Source organism: Salmo salar, chromosome ssa06 (genome assembly GCF_905237065.1).
Source record: "Salmo salar chromosome ssa06, Ssal_v3.1, whole genome shotgun sequence".
NCBI classification, from domain to species: domain Eukaryota; kingdom Metazoa; phylum Chordata; class Actinopteri; order Salmoniformes; family Salmonidae; genus Salmo; species Salmo salar.
In genome coordinates, this window is record NC_059447.1 from 36638401 (window position 1) to 36656003 (window position 17603).

Consider the following 17603-nt stretch of genomic DNA (forward strand, 5'->3'; position numbering starts at 1 on the left):
AAACGCATATTTGAATCAATGCTGCGCAAAAATAAACACTGTATTACAGTTAATGTAATACATGGACGTAACTTTTTGTATCCGTATATAATCTTATATTTTAAAATAATCCACCAGAAACATAGCTAGTGATACGTTTTTTTTGGTTCACGTGGTTGTTTTACGAGTCGCATCTTGTCTACGTCATACTTTGATTTCGAAGCAGTGTGCGGCAAAGCAACAACGAGCCACTTCAAACCGTTTTTTGTTTATATCAGTTAATTTGATTTATTTCAAATTATGTCTTCAAAAGGAATTAAGGTAGACAATGACCTCAAAACAAAGGTAATGTTTTGACAATTTCTTTGACGCAGAAGTTGAATAATTGACAATGCTTACAAGGCCTAGCTAGGGAGGTTAGCTACATTTTGCTCATTGCTTATAGTAGCTAGTTACGTTATTAGCACAACATCATCTATGAATGTTCAATTAGAAAATCTGAGCTCAGTCAAGTGGTGTTTATCTATCCTTTTGAGACTGGACAGTACCGATTTGTTTGTTTGTCTACAGTACCCGGCATCACACATTTAAGCACGAGGGCTGTCTTTTTCTGCAGAAACAGCAACGTTAGCTAGTAACGTTACTAACTAAATATTTACTATTTAATCTGTTGTAACACTAACAGTTCTTTAGGAGAGCGATAACATTAGCATATGTACAAATTTAACTAGATGGGTTGCCTGCTAGGTACAGATAAATACACGACGGGAAAAAAACTATGGCGGTAAGGACAGCTGCTTCCATCAAATGGCACGTGGTGTTATTGGACTGTCATTCAACATGGTTTTACTTTCACATGTCATAAGATGTGTTCGAAAAGGGTTATTATTATTATTGTCTCATAGGTTGACGCCTTCAGAGAGCGGATCACGGGTGAGGTGAGTATCAATATTATGTCAACATGTTATTATTTTAGACTTTTGATGGTCCTAGTCTATTTCACAAATTTTACCAACCACAAATAACTGTTTGGAGTCGTCATGTAGTGGAGGCATTTTTATATATATATATATATATATATATATATATATGCTGGTGCACACGTGATAATTGATTTAAAAAAATAAATAAACGTTGTTCTTTACTAGGCTGAAAACCTGGTCGCAGACTTTTTCCCCAAAAAGTTGCTGGAACTTGACAGCTTTCTGAAGGTAATTCATATTCTAATAACAGGGATTCTATTGTTGTACATTTCTTTGTCAAAATAGAACATAGGTTAATCCAGAGCCCCTTAAGTACTGTCACAGCTGACATGATGTGTTGTCAGCTGTGATGCATTGTCCTGGCACCACCCTTGCACTGCCAGGACAACAACCTCTCCCTCATCAGCAAGGCAAAGGAGCTGATCATGGACTTCATGAAAGGAGGGCCGAGCACGCCTCCATCGACGTGGCTGTAGTGGAGTGGGTTGAGAGCCTGAAGTTCCTGTGTCCATATCACTAATTAACATGGTCCACACTAGAGCTGGGACGATAAACCAAAAATGATTAATACCAATACTATACTAGTGAAATTTGAAGTTAAATACATTTGCTAATATGGGTGATTCTTCATGGGACAGTTGATGGCTACAACCATCAAACCAGTAGTACATAATAAAAACTATAGTGCACATTAATGTTATAACAACGTCATTGCGTCAATTCAGGCACTTTATTCCGCTATGGATTGTTCTCCATATCACCCAGCTCTAGTCCACACACCAACACAGTCGTGAGGAAGGCACGACAACGCCTATTCCCCATTTAGGAGGCTGAAAATATTTGGCATGGGCCCTCGGATACTCAAAGTTCTACAGCTGCACTATTGAGAGCATCTTGGCTGGCTGCCTCACTGCTTGGTGAGGCAACGGCTTGGCATCCGACAGCGAGCACTGGGTCGTACGCACTACCTTCCAGGGCCTCGATACCAGGCGGTGTCAGAGGAAGGCCCTAAAAATGGTCAAGTACTCCAGCCACCCAAGTCATAGACTGTTCTCTCAGCTACCGTACGGCAAGCGGTACCGATGCACCAAGTCTGGAACCAACAGGACCCTGAACAGATTCTACCACCAAGTCATAAGATTGTTAAATAGTTAACCAAATAGCTACCTGAACTATATGCATTGAACCTTTTGCACTCTCTTTTGACTCATCACATACACTGCTGCTACTGTTTATTATCTATCCTGTTGCCTAGTCACTTTACCCCTATGTATATGTACAGTTGAAGTCGGAAGTTTACATACACCTTAGCCAAATACATTTAAACTCAATTTTTCACAATTCCTAACATTTAATCCTAGAAAAAATCCCTGTTTTCGGTCAGTTAGGGTCACCACTTTATTTTAAGAATGTGAAATGTCAGAATAATAGTAGAGAATGATTTATTTCAGCTTTTATTTCTTTCATCACATTCCCAGTGGGTCAGGAGTTTACATACACTCAATTAGTATTTGGTAGCGTTGCCTTTAAATTGTTTAACTTGGGTCAAATGTTTCGGGTAGCCTTCCACAAGCTTCCCACAATAAGTTGGGTGAATTTTGGCCCATTCCTCCTGACAGCTGGTGTAACTGAGTCAGGTTTGTAGGCCTCCTTGCTCGCACACGCTTTTTCAGTTGTGCCCACAAATTTTCTATAGGATTGAGGTCAGGGCTTTGTGATGGCCACTCAAATACCTTGACTTTGTTGTCCTTAAGCCATTTTGCCACAAGTATACTTTGGGTCATTGTCCATTTGGAAGACCCATTTGCGACCAAGCTTTAACTTCCTGACTCATGTCTTGAGATGTTGCTTCAATATCCATATAATTTCCCTTCCTCGTGATGCCATCTATTTAGTGAAGTGCACCAGTCCCTCCTGCAGCAAAGCACCCCCACAACATGATGCTTCCACCCCCCGTGCTTCGCGGTTGGGATGGTGTTCTTCGGCCTTTTTCCTCCAAACATAACGATGGTCATTATGGCCAAACAGTTCTATTTTTGTTTCATCAGACCAGAGGACATTTCTCCAAAAAGTACAATCTTTGACCCCATGTGCAGTTGCAAACCGTAGTCTGGCTTTTTTATGGCGGTTTTGGAGCAGTGGCTTTATGGCTTCTTCCTTGCTTCCTTGCTTCTTCTTTGCTGAGCGGTCTTTCAGGTTATGTCTATATAGGTACTTTTGTACCTGTTTCCTCCAGCATCTTCACAAGGTCCTTTTGCTGCTGTTCTGGGATTGATCTGCACTTTTCGCACCAAAGTACGTTCATCCCTAGGAGACAGAATGCGTCTCCTTCCTGAGCAGTTTGACAGCTGCGTGGTCCCATGGTGTTTATACTTGCGTACTATTGTTTGTACAGATGAACGTGGTACCTTAAGGCGTTTGGAAATTGCTCCCAAGAATGAACCAGACTTGTGGAGGTCTACAATTTTTTTTCCTGAGGTCTTGGCTGATTTCTTTTGATTTTCCCATGATGTCAAGCAAAGAGGCACTGAGTTTGAAGGTAGGCCTTGAAATACATCCACAGGTACACCTCCAATTGACTCAAATGATGTCAATTAGCCTATCAGAAGCTTCTAAAGCCATGACATCATTTTCTGGAATTTTCCAAGCTGTTTAAAGGCACAGTCAACTTAGTGTATGTAAACTTCTGACCCACTGGAATTGTGATACAGTGAAATAATCTCTGTAAACAATTGTTGGGAAAATGACTTGTGTCATGCACAAAGTAGATGACCTAACCGACTTGCCAATCTATAGTTTGTTAACAAGAAATTTGTGGTGTGGTTGAAAAACGAGTTTTAATGACGCCAACCTAAGTGTATGTTAACTTCCGACTTCAACTATACATATCTACCTCGTACCCCAGCACATCGAGTCGGTATAGCCAAGTTATCGTTACTCATTGTGTAATTATTCCACGCGTTATTATTTTTCAAATTCTCTCTGCATTTTTGGGAAGGGCCCGTAAGCATTTAACTGTTAGTCTACACCTGTTGTTTACAAAGTATATTAAAATAATTTTTGACTTGATTTCTTCATCCTTTCCAGGAGCCCATTTTGAATGTCGCAGACCTGAAAGAGATCCACTCAGAGATAAACATCAAAGTACCAGACCCAATCATTCTCAACAATAGTCATGATGGAGTAGATGTGGTAAGTTCGTGGATTCTCAATTGCATCAAATCAGTATCATGAAAGTGTATACATTCAATACCAAACATGATTTTGTCAATTACTTTTTTTATTTAACTAGGCAAGTCAGTTAAGAAAAACTTCTTATTTTCAATGACGGCCTAGGAACAGTGGGTTAACTGCCTTGTTCAGGGGCAGAACGACATATTTTTACCTTGTCAGCTCGGGGATTCGATCTAGCAACCTTTCGGTTACTGGCCCAACGGTCTACCTGCTGCTCCCATGGTTACAAGTAACTCACATGATTTAGCAAATTGGATCTTGATTGAAGACACGGGCACCCTCATAGATATCATCCTGACCAACCTGCCCTCTAAATACACCTCTGCTCTCTTCAACCAGGATCTCAGCGATCACTCCCTCATTGCCTGCGTCCGTAATGGATCTGCGGTCAAACGACCACCCCTCACCCTAAAACACTTCAACGAGCAGGCCTTTCTAATCGACCTGGCCCGGGTATCCTGGAAGGATATTGACCTCATTCCGTCAGTAGAGGACGCCTGGTTATTCTTTAAAAGTGCTTTCCTCACCATCTTAAATAAGCATGCCCCGTTCAAACAATGTAGAACCGGGAACAGATCTAGCCCTTGGTTCACTTCAGGCCTGACTGCCCTTGACCAGCACAAAAACATCCTGTGGCGTACAGAATTAGCATCGAACAGCCCCCGCGATATGAAACTTTTTTTTAGGGATGTTAGGAACCAATATACACAGGCAGTTAGGAAAGCAAAGGCTAGCTTTCTCAAACAGAAATTTGCATCCTGTAGCACAAACTCCAAAAAGTTATGGGACACTGTAGAGTCCATGGAGAATAAGAGCAGCTGCCCACTGCACTGAGGCTAGGAAACACTGTCACCACCGATTTTTAAATTCACGATAATTGAGAATTTCAATAAGCAGTTTTCTACGGCTGGCCGTGCTTTCCACCTGGCTACCCCTACCCCGGTCAACAGCCCTGCACCCCCCACAGCAACTTTCCCAAGCCTCCCACATTTATCCTTACCAAAATCCAGATAGCTGATGTTCTTAAAGAGTTGCAAATCAGCTGAGCTAGACTATCTGGACCCTCCTTTTTTTTCCTTTTTTTTTTCGCTGCAATTGTTGCAACCCCTATTACTAGCCTGTTCAACCTCTTTCGTATCGTCTGAGATCCCCAAAGATTGAAGAGGGGGATGACTGTGGCAGCTTTCCAAAGGGGGAGACTCTTGACCCAAACTGTTACAGACCTATATCTATCCTACCCTGCCTTTCTTTCTAAGGTCTTCGAGAGCCAAGTTAACAAACAGATCACTGACCATTTCGAATCCCACCGTATCTTCCCCGCTATGCAATCTGGTTCCCGAGCTGGTCATGGGTGCACCTCAGCCACGCTCAAGGTCCTAAACGATATCAAAACCGCCATCGATAAAAGACAATACTGTGCAGCCGTATTCATTGACCTGGCCAAGGCCTTCGACTCTGTCAATCACCACATTCTTATCGGCAGACTCAACAGCCTTGGTTTCTCAAATGACTGCCTCGCCTGGTTCACCAACTACTTCTTAGAGTTCAGTGTGTCAAATCGGAGGGCCTGTTGTCCGGACCTCTGGCAGTCTCTATGGGGGTGCCACAGGGTTAAATTCTCGGGCTGACTCTCTTTTCTCTGTATACATCAATGATGTCGCTCTTGCTGCTGGTGATTTTCTGATCCACCTCTATGTAGACGACACCATTCTGTATACTTCTGGCCCTTCTTTGGACACTGTGTTAACTAACCTCCAGACGAGCTTCAATGCCATACAACTCCTTCCGTGGCCTCCAACTGCTCTTAAACGCAAGTAAAACTAAATGCATGCTCTTCAACCGATCGCTGCCCGCCTGTCCAGCATCACTACTCTGGATGGTTCTGACTTCTGAGAATATGTGGACAACGACAAATACCTAAGTATCTGGTTAGACTTGAACTCTCCTTCCAGACTCACATTAAGCATCTTCAATCCAGAATTAAATGTAGAATCGGCTTCCTATTTCGCAACAAAGCATCCTTTACTCATGCTGCCAAACATACCCTCGTAAAACTGACTGTCCTACCGATCCTTGACTTCGGCAATGTAATTTACAAAATAGCCTCCAACACTCAGCAAATTAGATGTAGTCTATCACAGTGCCATCCGTTTTGTCACCAAAGCCCCATATACCACCCACCACTGCGACCTGTTGGCTGGCCCTCGCTTCATATTCGTTGCCAAACCCTCTGGCGCCAGGTCATCTATACGTCTTTGCTAGGTAAAGCCCCGCTTTATCTCAGCTCACTGGTCACCATAGCAGCACCCACCTGTAGCACGCGCTCCAGCAGGTATATCTCACTGGTCACCCCCAAAGCCAATTCCTCCTTTGGCTGCCTTTCCTTCCAGTTCTCTGCTGCCAATGACTGGAACGAATTGCAAAAATCACTGTAGCTGGAGACTCAGATCTCCCTCACTAGCTTTAAGCATCAGCTGTCAGAGCAGCTCACAGATTGCACCTGTAAATAGCCCATCCAACTACCTCATCCCCATACTGTAATTTATTTTGCTCCTTTGCACCCCAGTATCTCTACTTGCACATCTATCACTCCAGTGTTTAATTGCTAAATTGTAATTACTTCGCCACTACGGCCTATTTATTGCCTTGCCTCCCTAATCTTACCTCATTTGCATACTCTGTATGTAGATTTTTTATATTGTGTTATTGACTGTACGTTTGTTTATTCCATGTGTAACTCTGTTTGTGTCGCACTGCTTTGCTTTATCTTGGCCAGGTCGCAGTTGTAAATGAGAACTTGTTCTCAACTGGCCTACCTGGTTAAATAAAGGTGAAATAAAAATGTAAAAAGACTATGAAAAGTAGAATCAGGTGTGTTACTGCTTGGCTGGAACAAAGGCCTGCACCCGCAGTTAGCTAGCATTTGTTTATATTGGCACTGCCTAACAACTTCATTAGTCTGATCACAAGGGTATGTTCCACATCTGAAAGAGACTACCCTGAACAAAGTGGAGGATAGCCAACACCAGTAGTCTCTCACTCATTTTAACATAACACTGTGAAGGAATGTTAATGAGACACAAACAGAATGGCTCATTGACTCTTAGCAGGTCACTGTGCTCAAAGCACTTGACCATTACTGTTCGAGGGAGAAAAATGTGGAACCCCTTTGGTCAAGGGAGACCTGTAACAGAAGTAATGCCTATGTTAACGCGAGGTTAATGTTTATAGCAAAATTCCAGAAAACGGAAAATGGAAGATGGACTAGATGATGATAACTGTCAAGGTAAACCCTACTGCCTGTTGTCATGCCATTTAATACTTGCATAATACGTCTGATGGCATTGCTGTACTGTAAAATATGCTTGTTGATATCGCTTAATGTCTGTCAATGCTGACTTATGCCAGAACCATTAATCTTCAATACATTTCTTGATAGAAGAGAATAGGTAGACTACACTTGACTGATTTGCAGTATTCTGTATTAGCTAGAAGCTGCTTGGATGTTTGACCTCTCAATCCCACCTCTCTAGATGGCCCCAAGGTGTTTGCCATGCCAGGGGGGATGATAAAGAGCAACGGCCAGCTGGTGGACCTGATCGAAAGAGTCAAGCCAGAAATAAGAACCCTCATAGAGAAATGCAACACGGTATGTACCCAAAGACACAGCCATTTTTCTTTTGAGGGATTTATTTGATTGCTTTTTGAGGGCTCTCCCACTGAATTGCTTAGTGGAGATCTACTGTTGAGAAATGACTGTCTCGTCTGTATGTCTCTCACTCTCAGGTCAAAATGTGGGTCCAGCTCTTAATCCCCAGAATAGAGGATGGTAACAACTTTGGTGTATCCATCCAGGTATTATACTTTCCCATCAATATGAGTGCAGAGACATGCACATTAACATGTCTAGCTTCTGGTCTACTTTCCCGAACATGAACAAATCTCCAACACTAGGGGGCAGTAATTGCACTCTTTTGCCTTTCTGTCAGATGATGCTGGCCTTGTTTCTGTTTACAGGAGGAAACTGTTGCTGAGCTCAGGACTGTGGAAGGAGAGGCAGCCTCTTACCTGGACCAAATTTCCAGGTATGCCACAGTATACACTACGTTGTGTGTTTTTATTTACTTCACAAAAATCCCTTATGAATCTGTAAAACGGTTCCTTTGGCTGTCTCAAACATTTGTTTTCAACAGGTATTACATCACCAGAGCGAAGCTAGTCTCAAAAATTACAAAGTACCCTCATGTGGTAAGTGTTAACTGCATACTGTTTACATCCACATCCAATCTGCTGCCCCGAGTCTCTTATTGTTGACCGTCTGTCTGCAGGAGGACTACCAGCGCACGGTGACTGAAATAGACGAGAAGGAATACATCAGCCTCAAGATCATTGTGTCAGAGCTGAGGAATCAATATGTGAGCAATACATGCACACCGTTCTGGCTCTGTTCAACCATGTTGTATCAACGTTATGTTGTTAGCCTGTCATGTTCTGGTGCAGGTATTTGTTTACCGTAATAACCAAACCCCATCCGCTTGCAGGTGACATTACATGACATGATCCTGAAAAACATAGAGAAGATCAAGAGGCCACGAAGCAGCAACAATGAAGCCCTCTACTGAACACTCCACTTCTCCTTATCCTCTTCTCACCAACTCCTAGTAACAGCCACATTGGCAGTATTTAGATATCAGAATTGGGCTGCCTATTTCTTTTCACTAATTAGTCTTTTGACCAATCAGATAAGCTTTGATGTGATTGGTCAAAATGCCAATTAGTGGGAAAAAGCTCCAAATTGGGTTGCCTGTGTGAATGCAGCCATTGACTGTAACAGGCTTTGTTCTGGACTATCATCAATTCCCTCAAGGTGGACTTCGAAAGAACCTCCTTAGACATGTTCTGAAACATCCATGTTTCCAGGACTTATGAGAAGGTTGTACCTTGATTATGGATTTTTCTCCATGTCTACCAATCAAGCGGGCTTGAACTGAACTCAAACATGGCCGGCCTCCACAAGGTTGGTAGGAGGTCAGATGAAACTTTTTGTGTCCTTGTTGTCCATGTCTGTGTGCTTGTAGTGTGTATGTCTTGTCTGGAAACCATCATTGGAGTCTCACAGGTATACTTTGTCTATTTTATCTTTAGTTTGTTTTTAAGGAATTATTTTTAGGATTCTGAAGTGCTTGATGGTAACTATAATTAGCTGTATGTGAGATTGTCAAGGTGAGTGTGTGGGAATGCTCAGTCTGCATTTTAGCTGTAGTGTAGCTTGCAGTCCTGTCAGTTATTTTATTTTGACTTAAGGGACTACTCACAAGTACATTGTGAATGACTATGGTCTGTTTCCAGCACAATATGTAATGGCCATCCACTCCCACTCTGATCTTGGAGTTTCAATTGTGTTAAAAGCCAGATCTGTAATGTTCTCATATCCCAGATGCTACGTGATGAGAGAAGTGTCTTTTACTGTATCTCTCCCTTAATTGTAATTTTGTTTTAAGAATAAATATTTTTACTTAATACAAATTCTTGAGAGAATGACATGGTTTCTCACCTATTGTATGTGCTGAAACTGTTGGTGTGTCTCAAAGAGTTTGTGTAGTTGAATTCAAGCCTTGCTGTGAAAATTATTAACCTCCAGACGAGGGGGCAAAATACTTATTAATAGCTAGGTTTCTATCTAATTTGCTACATATTTTCATACAAATGTGCTCAAATCTGCATTTAAAAAATATGTGCATTTCCCCACCAGAGGTGTTTCCATCAGACACTTTTTTTTTTGTGTGTGGATAAAAGGCTGCGTGATGAAGTTGCATGTACTGAATAAAGGTTGATGTGTTTCTATGGCATTTTCAGCTCTACCGATTTAGTTTTGTCACGCAGTGTTGCGATAAATGGCAAATTTGCCCAATCTGGTTCGCATGCTCTCTAGACAAGTTTGTTGATGGTGTACACAGGATAGGTTAGGTTATATAAGCTGGATAAGAGCAAGATAACTTGTATTTGTTAATTGGCAGCTAAGCACAGATCATGTCACTAGCATACAAATTAAGACCCTCAATTTTTATTGGAAAGGAGCATCAAGCTTATCACTGTGCACTTTCAGCACCCTGTAGTGTAGACAACGGCATGCTTTACCAACTTGCTGTGGGATGACCACACATCATAGCAACGTGTGACTGCAAATTTACCTCAACATGATGATTATTCTATCAAATTGCGTAAGAAATTTCACCACAATTCGTTGCACAAAGATCCCACCATGTCGAACAAAGAAATTGTAAACATTTACAAAATTGTAAGGACATATCCTGTTTCTATCACACTTGTCGTGATGTATTTTCATATGGCAGGCCTTTACTCGCATAAAAACTGTTGATGGATACATGGTTATAGGGTAACTTTAATCTACTACTGCTGTTTTTTTGTTCTAATTGATCATTAATTGCACCCAGGTCTAAATCAGTCCCTGATTAGAGGGGAACAATGGAAGAAAATAAAAAAATCTGTGGCATTGGCTTTGAGGTCCAGAGTAAGAGTTTGAGGGCACAACACTTTGCACTCGTAGTGGTGGTATAGAGATAGGGAAGTGCACCCAAGAGGTAATGTATAACAGGCTAGATAATGGGAAATAATCTAGAATTGGCTGCTGGTTGGTCATGGGCAGGGTTGTGTAGGTTACTTTCTAAATGTAACCTGCACTTCAGAAGTAATGTAATTTTGGGATTAACCAAACTCAGTAATGTAGTATTATTAATTTCAGTTTTTTTGGATTACTTTCCCATTAAGAGGCAATAGAAGAGGACGAAAAGGACCCATCAAACGCAGTTGGTGTGTCATCGTGGTCTCTGACTAACAAATTTAAACTTGAGCATCGGTGTACACGTCACTGACAAATGGAAATTGTCCACCCCCACAGACAGCGTGGTGAAGAAGGCACAACAGGGCATCTTCAACCTCAGGAGGCTAACGAAATTTGGCTTAACACAAAACCCTCACAACCTTTTATAGATACACAACTGAGAGCATCCTGTCGGGCTGTATCACCGCCTGGTACAGCAACTGCACTGCCCAGAACCACAAAGCTCTCCAGAGGGTGGTGTGGTCTGCCCAACGCATTACCGGGGGCAAACTTCCCGCCCTCCTGGACACCTACAGCACCCGATGTCACAGGAAGGCCAAAAAGATCATCAAGGACACCAACCACCTGAGCCACTGCCTGTTCACCCCAATATCATCCAGAAGGTGAGGTCAGTACAGGCGCATCAAAGCTGGGACCGAGAGACTGAAAAACAGCTATCTCAAGGCCATCAGACTGCTAAACAGCTATCACTAGCACATCAGAGGTGGCTACCTATAGATGAGGAATCACTGGCCACTTCAACAATGTTCCATATCTAGCATTACTCATCTCATGTGTATAAACTGCACTCCACACTATTCTACAGTATCTTAGTCACTTTTAAATTGTTTACATATTGCATCACCTATTTCATATGTATATACTGTATTGTATTCTATACTACACCACTGACTGTTAAACAGCAATCTCCAGCACACCAGAGGCTGCTGCCCATAGACATAGATTAGGAATCACTGGCCACTTTAATAATGTCTCTATATCTTGCATTACTCCTCTCATATGTGTAAACTGTACTCTATACTATTCTATGTATCTTAGTCACTTTAATTGTTTGTAAATATTGCATCACCCATCTCATATGTATATACTGTGCTCTATACTATGCCACACTATTTTAGTCCAAAGCTGCTCTGACATATGTGTGTATGTATATATATATATATATATATATATATATATATATATATATATATATATTCTTAATCCATTCCTTACTTAGATTTACCTGTATTTTGGGTATATGTTGTGAAACTGTTAGATATTGCTGCACTGTCGGAGCTAGAAGCACAAGCATTTCACTACACCCACAATAACATCTGCTAAACACGTGTATGTGACCAATAAAATTAGATTTTAAATTATAATCTATTTTTTTTAAGTATCTAATCTGTTTACAATATTTTTGCTGGTAAAATAACTGATTGCGTAGCTTTTTTATAATCCGTTTTTTTGTAATAACTCCCCAACTCTGGTCACGGGTGTGATATGAAATGTTCGTATATAGTGAGAGTTTAGAGAGACGGTGAGTCATCGGCACATGACTTTACTGTATACAGAACAGTGGTTGTTTAAAGTAGCATTAGTGCCTGCTAAGATTTATTGTGCTCTTATATTTGATACAGTTGGTTCTTAAAGGTAAGCCTTGTCAGGGGCTACATCTGATCCTGACCTGAACAATGTTCCAATACATCCCATACAGCTGTAAATGCAATCCTGTAATGTGAATGTTGTTAATGAACTCTTAAAGGGAATGGTTGGTGTGGGCTGGTCATCTCAGATAAGATGTGCACCTCTCACAATATATAAAACTGACAATCGTTCCTTTACCGCTTTCTTTTGACCTCTCCTGCAAAATGGTCGCATCAATGAATATATCCGTTAGTCAAATGGATATTGATATTCCTTGGCATTGTCTTAGTAATGGTACAACATTGTTCTAATATGGCTTAATACGAGAGATGTGACAGCAGGGCAACAATTCCTTGCTTAACCGCTCCACCCTATAACGGGTGAACACAACGAGCGCAGCGTTGTTTTTGCTGACCTATCAGCTGAGGAATATCGTCAAGTACGCGACTACATGGGCACAATTCCAGACATAAACATTTCGTACTATCCACAAACTATGCCTTTTGATGATTACTTTAATCGACCTTTCTCTGCCAAAGAAAGTGGATACGCGGCTCTACCTGGATGACAATGGACCCAAGCCGGTGAGAGAACCGGCTTGGGTCCATTGGCACCCTTGGGTACATTAAAGACAGTGGTGGCAAAGTACCCAATTGTCATACTTGAGTAAAAGTAAAGATACTGTACCTTAATAGAAAATTACTCAAGGAAAAGTGAAAGTCACCCAGTAAAATACTACTTGAGTCAAAGTCTAAAATCATTTGGTTTTAAATATAATTAAGTATCGAAAGTAAATGTAATTGCTAAAATATACGTAAGTATCAAATGTAAAAGTACAATCATAAATAATATCACATTCCTTATATTAAGCAAACCAGACTGCACCATTTTTTTGTTTTTTAAATGAAAGGATAGCCAGGGACACACTCGAAACTGTGTGCCCCTGGAGCGTCTGTGTTTAGTGAGCCTGCCAGGGATGTTCTCTTGAGAAGTGCGTGAATTGGACCACTTTTCTGTTCTGCTTAGCATTCCCAATGTAACGAGTACGTTTGGATGTCAGGGGAAATGTATAGAGTAAAAACTACATGATTTTCTTTAGGAACGTAGTGAAGTAAAAGTTGTCATATACACACCAAAAAAAACTACTTAAGTAGTACTTTAACGTATTTTTACTGAAGTACTTTACAACACTGATTAAATAATATTTGGTGGAACCTCTTCCCAACTCTACTTAACATCGAGATGTCACGTTTGAGAGGTATAAAACCGAGTTACACTTTACCGCCCGCCAATTTACACTGGGGAGTACACACTTTTAATCTGTTGTTTATTTAGTTATTTTCAGGGTTTGGTAAATTGCTAAATTAGAATTTTGGTGTTGAGCCCCTTGTCTCTTACGAGAGTATGCCTCCTGGAGTCAAGTCAAGGACAGAGGGTTCCGTCGTAATTATGAGGGGTTGTATGTTCACCCTATAGGATTTGAATTTCAACTCAATCACGAGAGCACAAATCCGTTTCAAAGGCGTGTGATGAAGTTGCTTCATAACGGCCGGTACTTCAATAGCGTGCTGGATCTTAAACAGCAATATGACGCTGGGACAGGCTCCCAACTATATTATGTTCAAGATAAACGCCTCAGTGTCAAAAAGAATAATGTCATATACACTACATGACAAAGTATGTGGACACCTGCTCATCGAACATCTCATTCCAAAATCATGGGTATTAATATGGAGTTGGTCCCCCTTTGCTGCTATAACAGCCTACACTCTTCTGGGAAGGCTTTCCACTAGATGTTGGAACATTGCTGCAGGGACTTTCTTCCATTCAGAGCATTAGTGAGATGGGGTTGAGGTCAGGGCTCTGTGCAGACCAGTCAAGTTCTTCCACACTGATCTCAACAAACCATTTCTGTATGGACTTCGCTTTGTGCACAGGGGCATTGTCATGCTGAAACAGAAAAAGACCTTTCCCAAACTGTTGCCACAAAGTTGGAAGCACAGAATCGTCTAGAATGTCATTGTACGCTGTCGTGTTTAGATTTCCCTAGACTGGAACTAAGGGAACTAGCACGAACCATGAAAAATAGCCTCAGACCATTATTCCTCCTCCGCCAAACTTTACAGTCGGCACTATACATTCGGCACGTAGCGTTCTCCTGGCCTCCGTCAAACCCGGATTCATCCATCAGACTGCCAGATGGTGAATCGTGATTCATCACTCCAGAGAACGCGTTTCCACTGCTCCAGAGTCCAATGGTGGCAAGCTTTACGCCACTCCAGCCAATGCTTGGCATTGCGCATGGTGATCATAATCTTGGTGTGGCTGCATGACCATGGAAACAAATTTCATGAAGCTCCCTACGAACAGTTCTTGTGCTGACGTTGCTTCCAGAGGCAGTTTGGAACTCAGTAGTGAGTGTTGCAACCGAGGACAGAAATGTTTATGTGCTATGCACTTCAGCACTCGGCAGTCCTGTTCTGTAAACTTGTGTAGCCTAACACTTCGCACCTGAGCTGTTGTTGCTCCTAGATGTTTCTACTTCACAATAACGGCACTTACAGTTGACCGGGGCAGCTTTAGCAGGGCATAAATTTGACAAACTGACTTGTTGGAAAGGTGGCATCCTATGATGGCGGCACGTTGAAAGTCACAGAGCTCTTCAATAAGGCCATTCTACTGCCAATGTTTGTCTATGGAGATTGAATGGCTGTGTGCTCGATTTTCTACACCTGTCAGCAACGGGTGTGGCTGAAATAGCCAAATTCACTAATTTGAGGAGGTGTATGTAAATGTGTCCACATACTTATATATAGTGTATCAAACCACCTGGCGGAGCACATTTTTCAAAGTTTGTGCTTTTTAGCCTTTTTACATTTCAACTATTTATTTTCATATCCCTGCTCTTCATGGTCTCTACTAACAGGAATGGTGCAATATTTATGCCTCACCAACTGAGTGTCTGCCTTTTATCCCATGTCTTTGGTGACTGATTGAGTTTTCTTACAGACCTCTGAGTGGTCAAAGTAAGTGCCACTACTGATGCAGGAGGGCTAGGGGAGTTGACCAATCAGGTTCAAGTGAAGCTTTTTTCATATCCATTTCTAAATCGACTTCTTTTGAGCCTAAAATTAAGAAAATTGGCGCGAAATTGTAGAAGGGGATCCTCCTGCAGCTTAGAATGCTTAGCATATTATAATATAGATAATATAGCTAGATATATGAATGTGTATTTAACAAATCAAATATCCACATAGTTCTGCAGATAGGCCGGTATACTCAAAGTGATCTACAATTCTTGGTTTTCTTGTATAAACAGACATTGAATTTGCTACAACTTATCGGAGTTCCTCCTGAGAAGCAAATTGTTGTGTTTCCCTGGAATTCAACATCTGAAAGTTGTCACAAGGGAGAGAGAGGACTCATAGGAGAATGAAAATGAGTGGGCCAAGCAGCTCTTGCACTGGCCAGGAATAAATGAGTGAATTATAGAAACATATCTCAGTAAATCTAAGTCGAATGGCAGGAAGGTCAAAGGCTGGAAAATGTATAGGTCAGGGACGGGCAACTTTGATGGGGGTGGGAGCCACAACAAAAAATCTGAAATCATCACGAGAAGCCCCAGTGGCTCACAGGTCTCCATACCCACATCGATACCCACACATCCAGCCTAGCGTTTTGGGGGCCCTAAGCAAAACATATATATATTTTTATAATTATGAATTGTGTTGTTGTATTGGATCAATAGAATATGGGGAATAAAATGTATCCAAATATACCAGTTAATCCTGAAATTAAAGATAGATTCCTTAACTGAAGCATAAAAAAGGAAAGCCATCCATATAGCGGTCACCAACGCCTCACTACCGGACGAGCTAAACACCTTTTTCTCATGATTCGAGCACAATGACCCCAAGCTGCCAAGGAGAGCCCCGATGACAACATGGGCTACACACCCAGTCTCCACTGAGGACATATGTAACTCATTCAAATGTGTTAACCCTCACACGGCTGCCGGCTCAGACGGCATTGCTAGCCCTGCCCGCAGAGCATGTGCAGACCAGCTGGCTGTTGTCTTCTCTGACATTTTCTCTCCCTAGGTCATATAGGTCAGGCCGCTATACCCACCTTCAAGATGTCCACTATCATCCCTGTGCCCAAGAAAGAGAAAGTAACTGAACTGAATGACTACCGACCAGTAGCACTCACTTCTGATATCATGAAGTACTTAAAGATGCTAGTCAAAGACCATATCACCTCCCTCCCTGACACACTCAACTCTCTTCAATTCGCCTACCGCCCTGACAGATCCACAGACAACTCAATCGCCATTGCACTGCACACTGCCCTTAGCCACCTGGACAAAAGGAATGCATATGTGAGGATGCTGTTCATCGACTACAGCTCGGTCTTCAATACCATAGTGCCCTATAAGCTCATTACAAAGCTCACAGCCCTGGGTCTGACCTCCTCCATATGCAACTGGGTCCTTGGCCTCCTGACGGGACACCCCCAGGTGGTGAAGGTAGGCAACATTACCTTGTCAACACTGATTCTCAACACAGGGGCCCCACAAGGGTGCGTCCTCAGTCCCCTTCTGTATTCCCTGTATACACACGACTGCGTGGCCTCACACAGTTCCAACTCCATCATCAAGTTTGCTGACAACACGACAGTAGTAGGCCTGATTACTAACAACGACGAGACAGTTTACAGGTAGGAGGAAGGCACTCTGACTGCATGGTCAGGCTGCATCACTTACGGCAACTCCCCCGCCACGGACCGTAAGGCGCTTCAGAGGGTGATACGTGCAGTCAAATTCACCATTGGGTGCACACCACCTGCCCTACAGGACACCTACAACACCAGGTGTCGCAGGAAGGCCAAGATGATCATCAGGGACCCCAGCCATGCCCTGTCCTCCCTGCTTCAATCACTCAGATGCAAACAGTTGTAAGGGATTTCTACCCTATGTTCATACAAGAGACCACAGGAAACTTCTTTGATCAGAGGTTAGTTTGTTTAATAAGGATTGCAACCTGGAGTATACACTTACAGTCATTTGCAAGTAACACACTCAGTTGTCAAGATGTTGTTTGCCGTTGTTATCCCCTACTATGGTTCACACTGCCCAG

The 17603-nt window shown here is 42.1% G+C and overlaps 1 protein-coding gene across 1 annotated transcript; it reads left to right on the forward strand.

Moving 5' to 3' along the window:
* Positions 1-27: 27 nt before the first annotated feature.
* On the forward strand, positions 28-10045 carry LOC106607192 (proteasome activator complex subunit 3). The gene is made up of 11 exons (XM_014203891.2): positions 28-324; positions 885-917; positions 1128-1190; positions 4050-4154; positions 7428-7482; positions 7730-7845; positions 7983-8051; positions 8214-8281; positions 8390-8444; positions 8525-8611; positions 8738-10045. Exons 1-11 carry the CDS (start codon positions 280-282, stop codon positions 8816-8818), a joined length of 777 nt encoding a protein of 258 aa, XP_014059366.1. The 5' UTR covers positions 28-279; the 3' UTR covers positions 8819-10045.
* The last annotated feature ends 7558 nt before the right edge of the window (positions 10046-17603 follow it).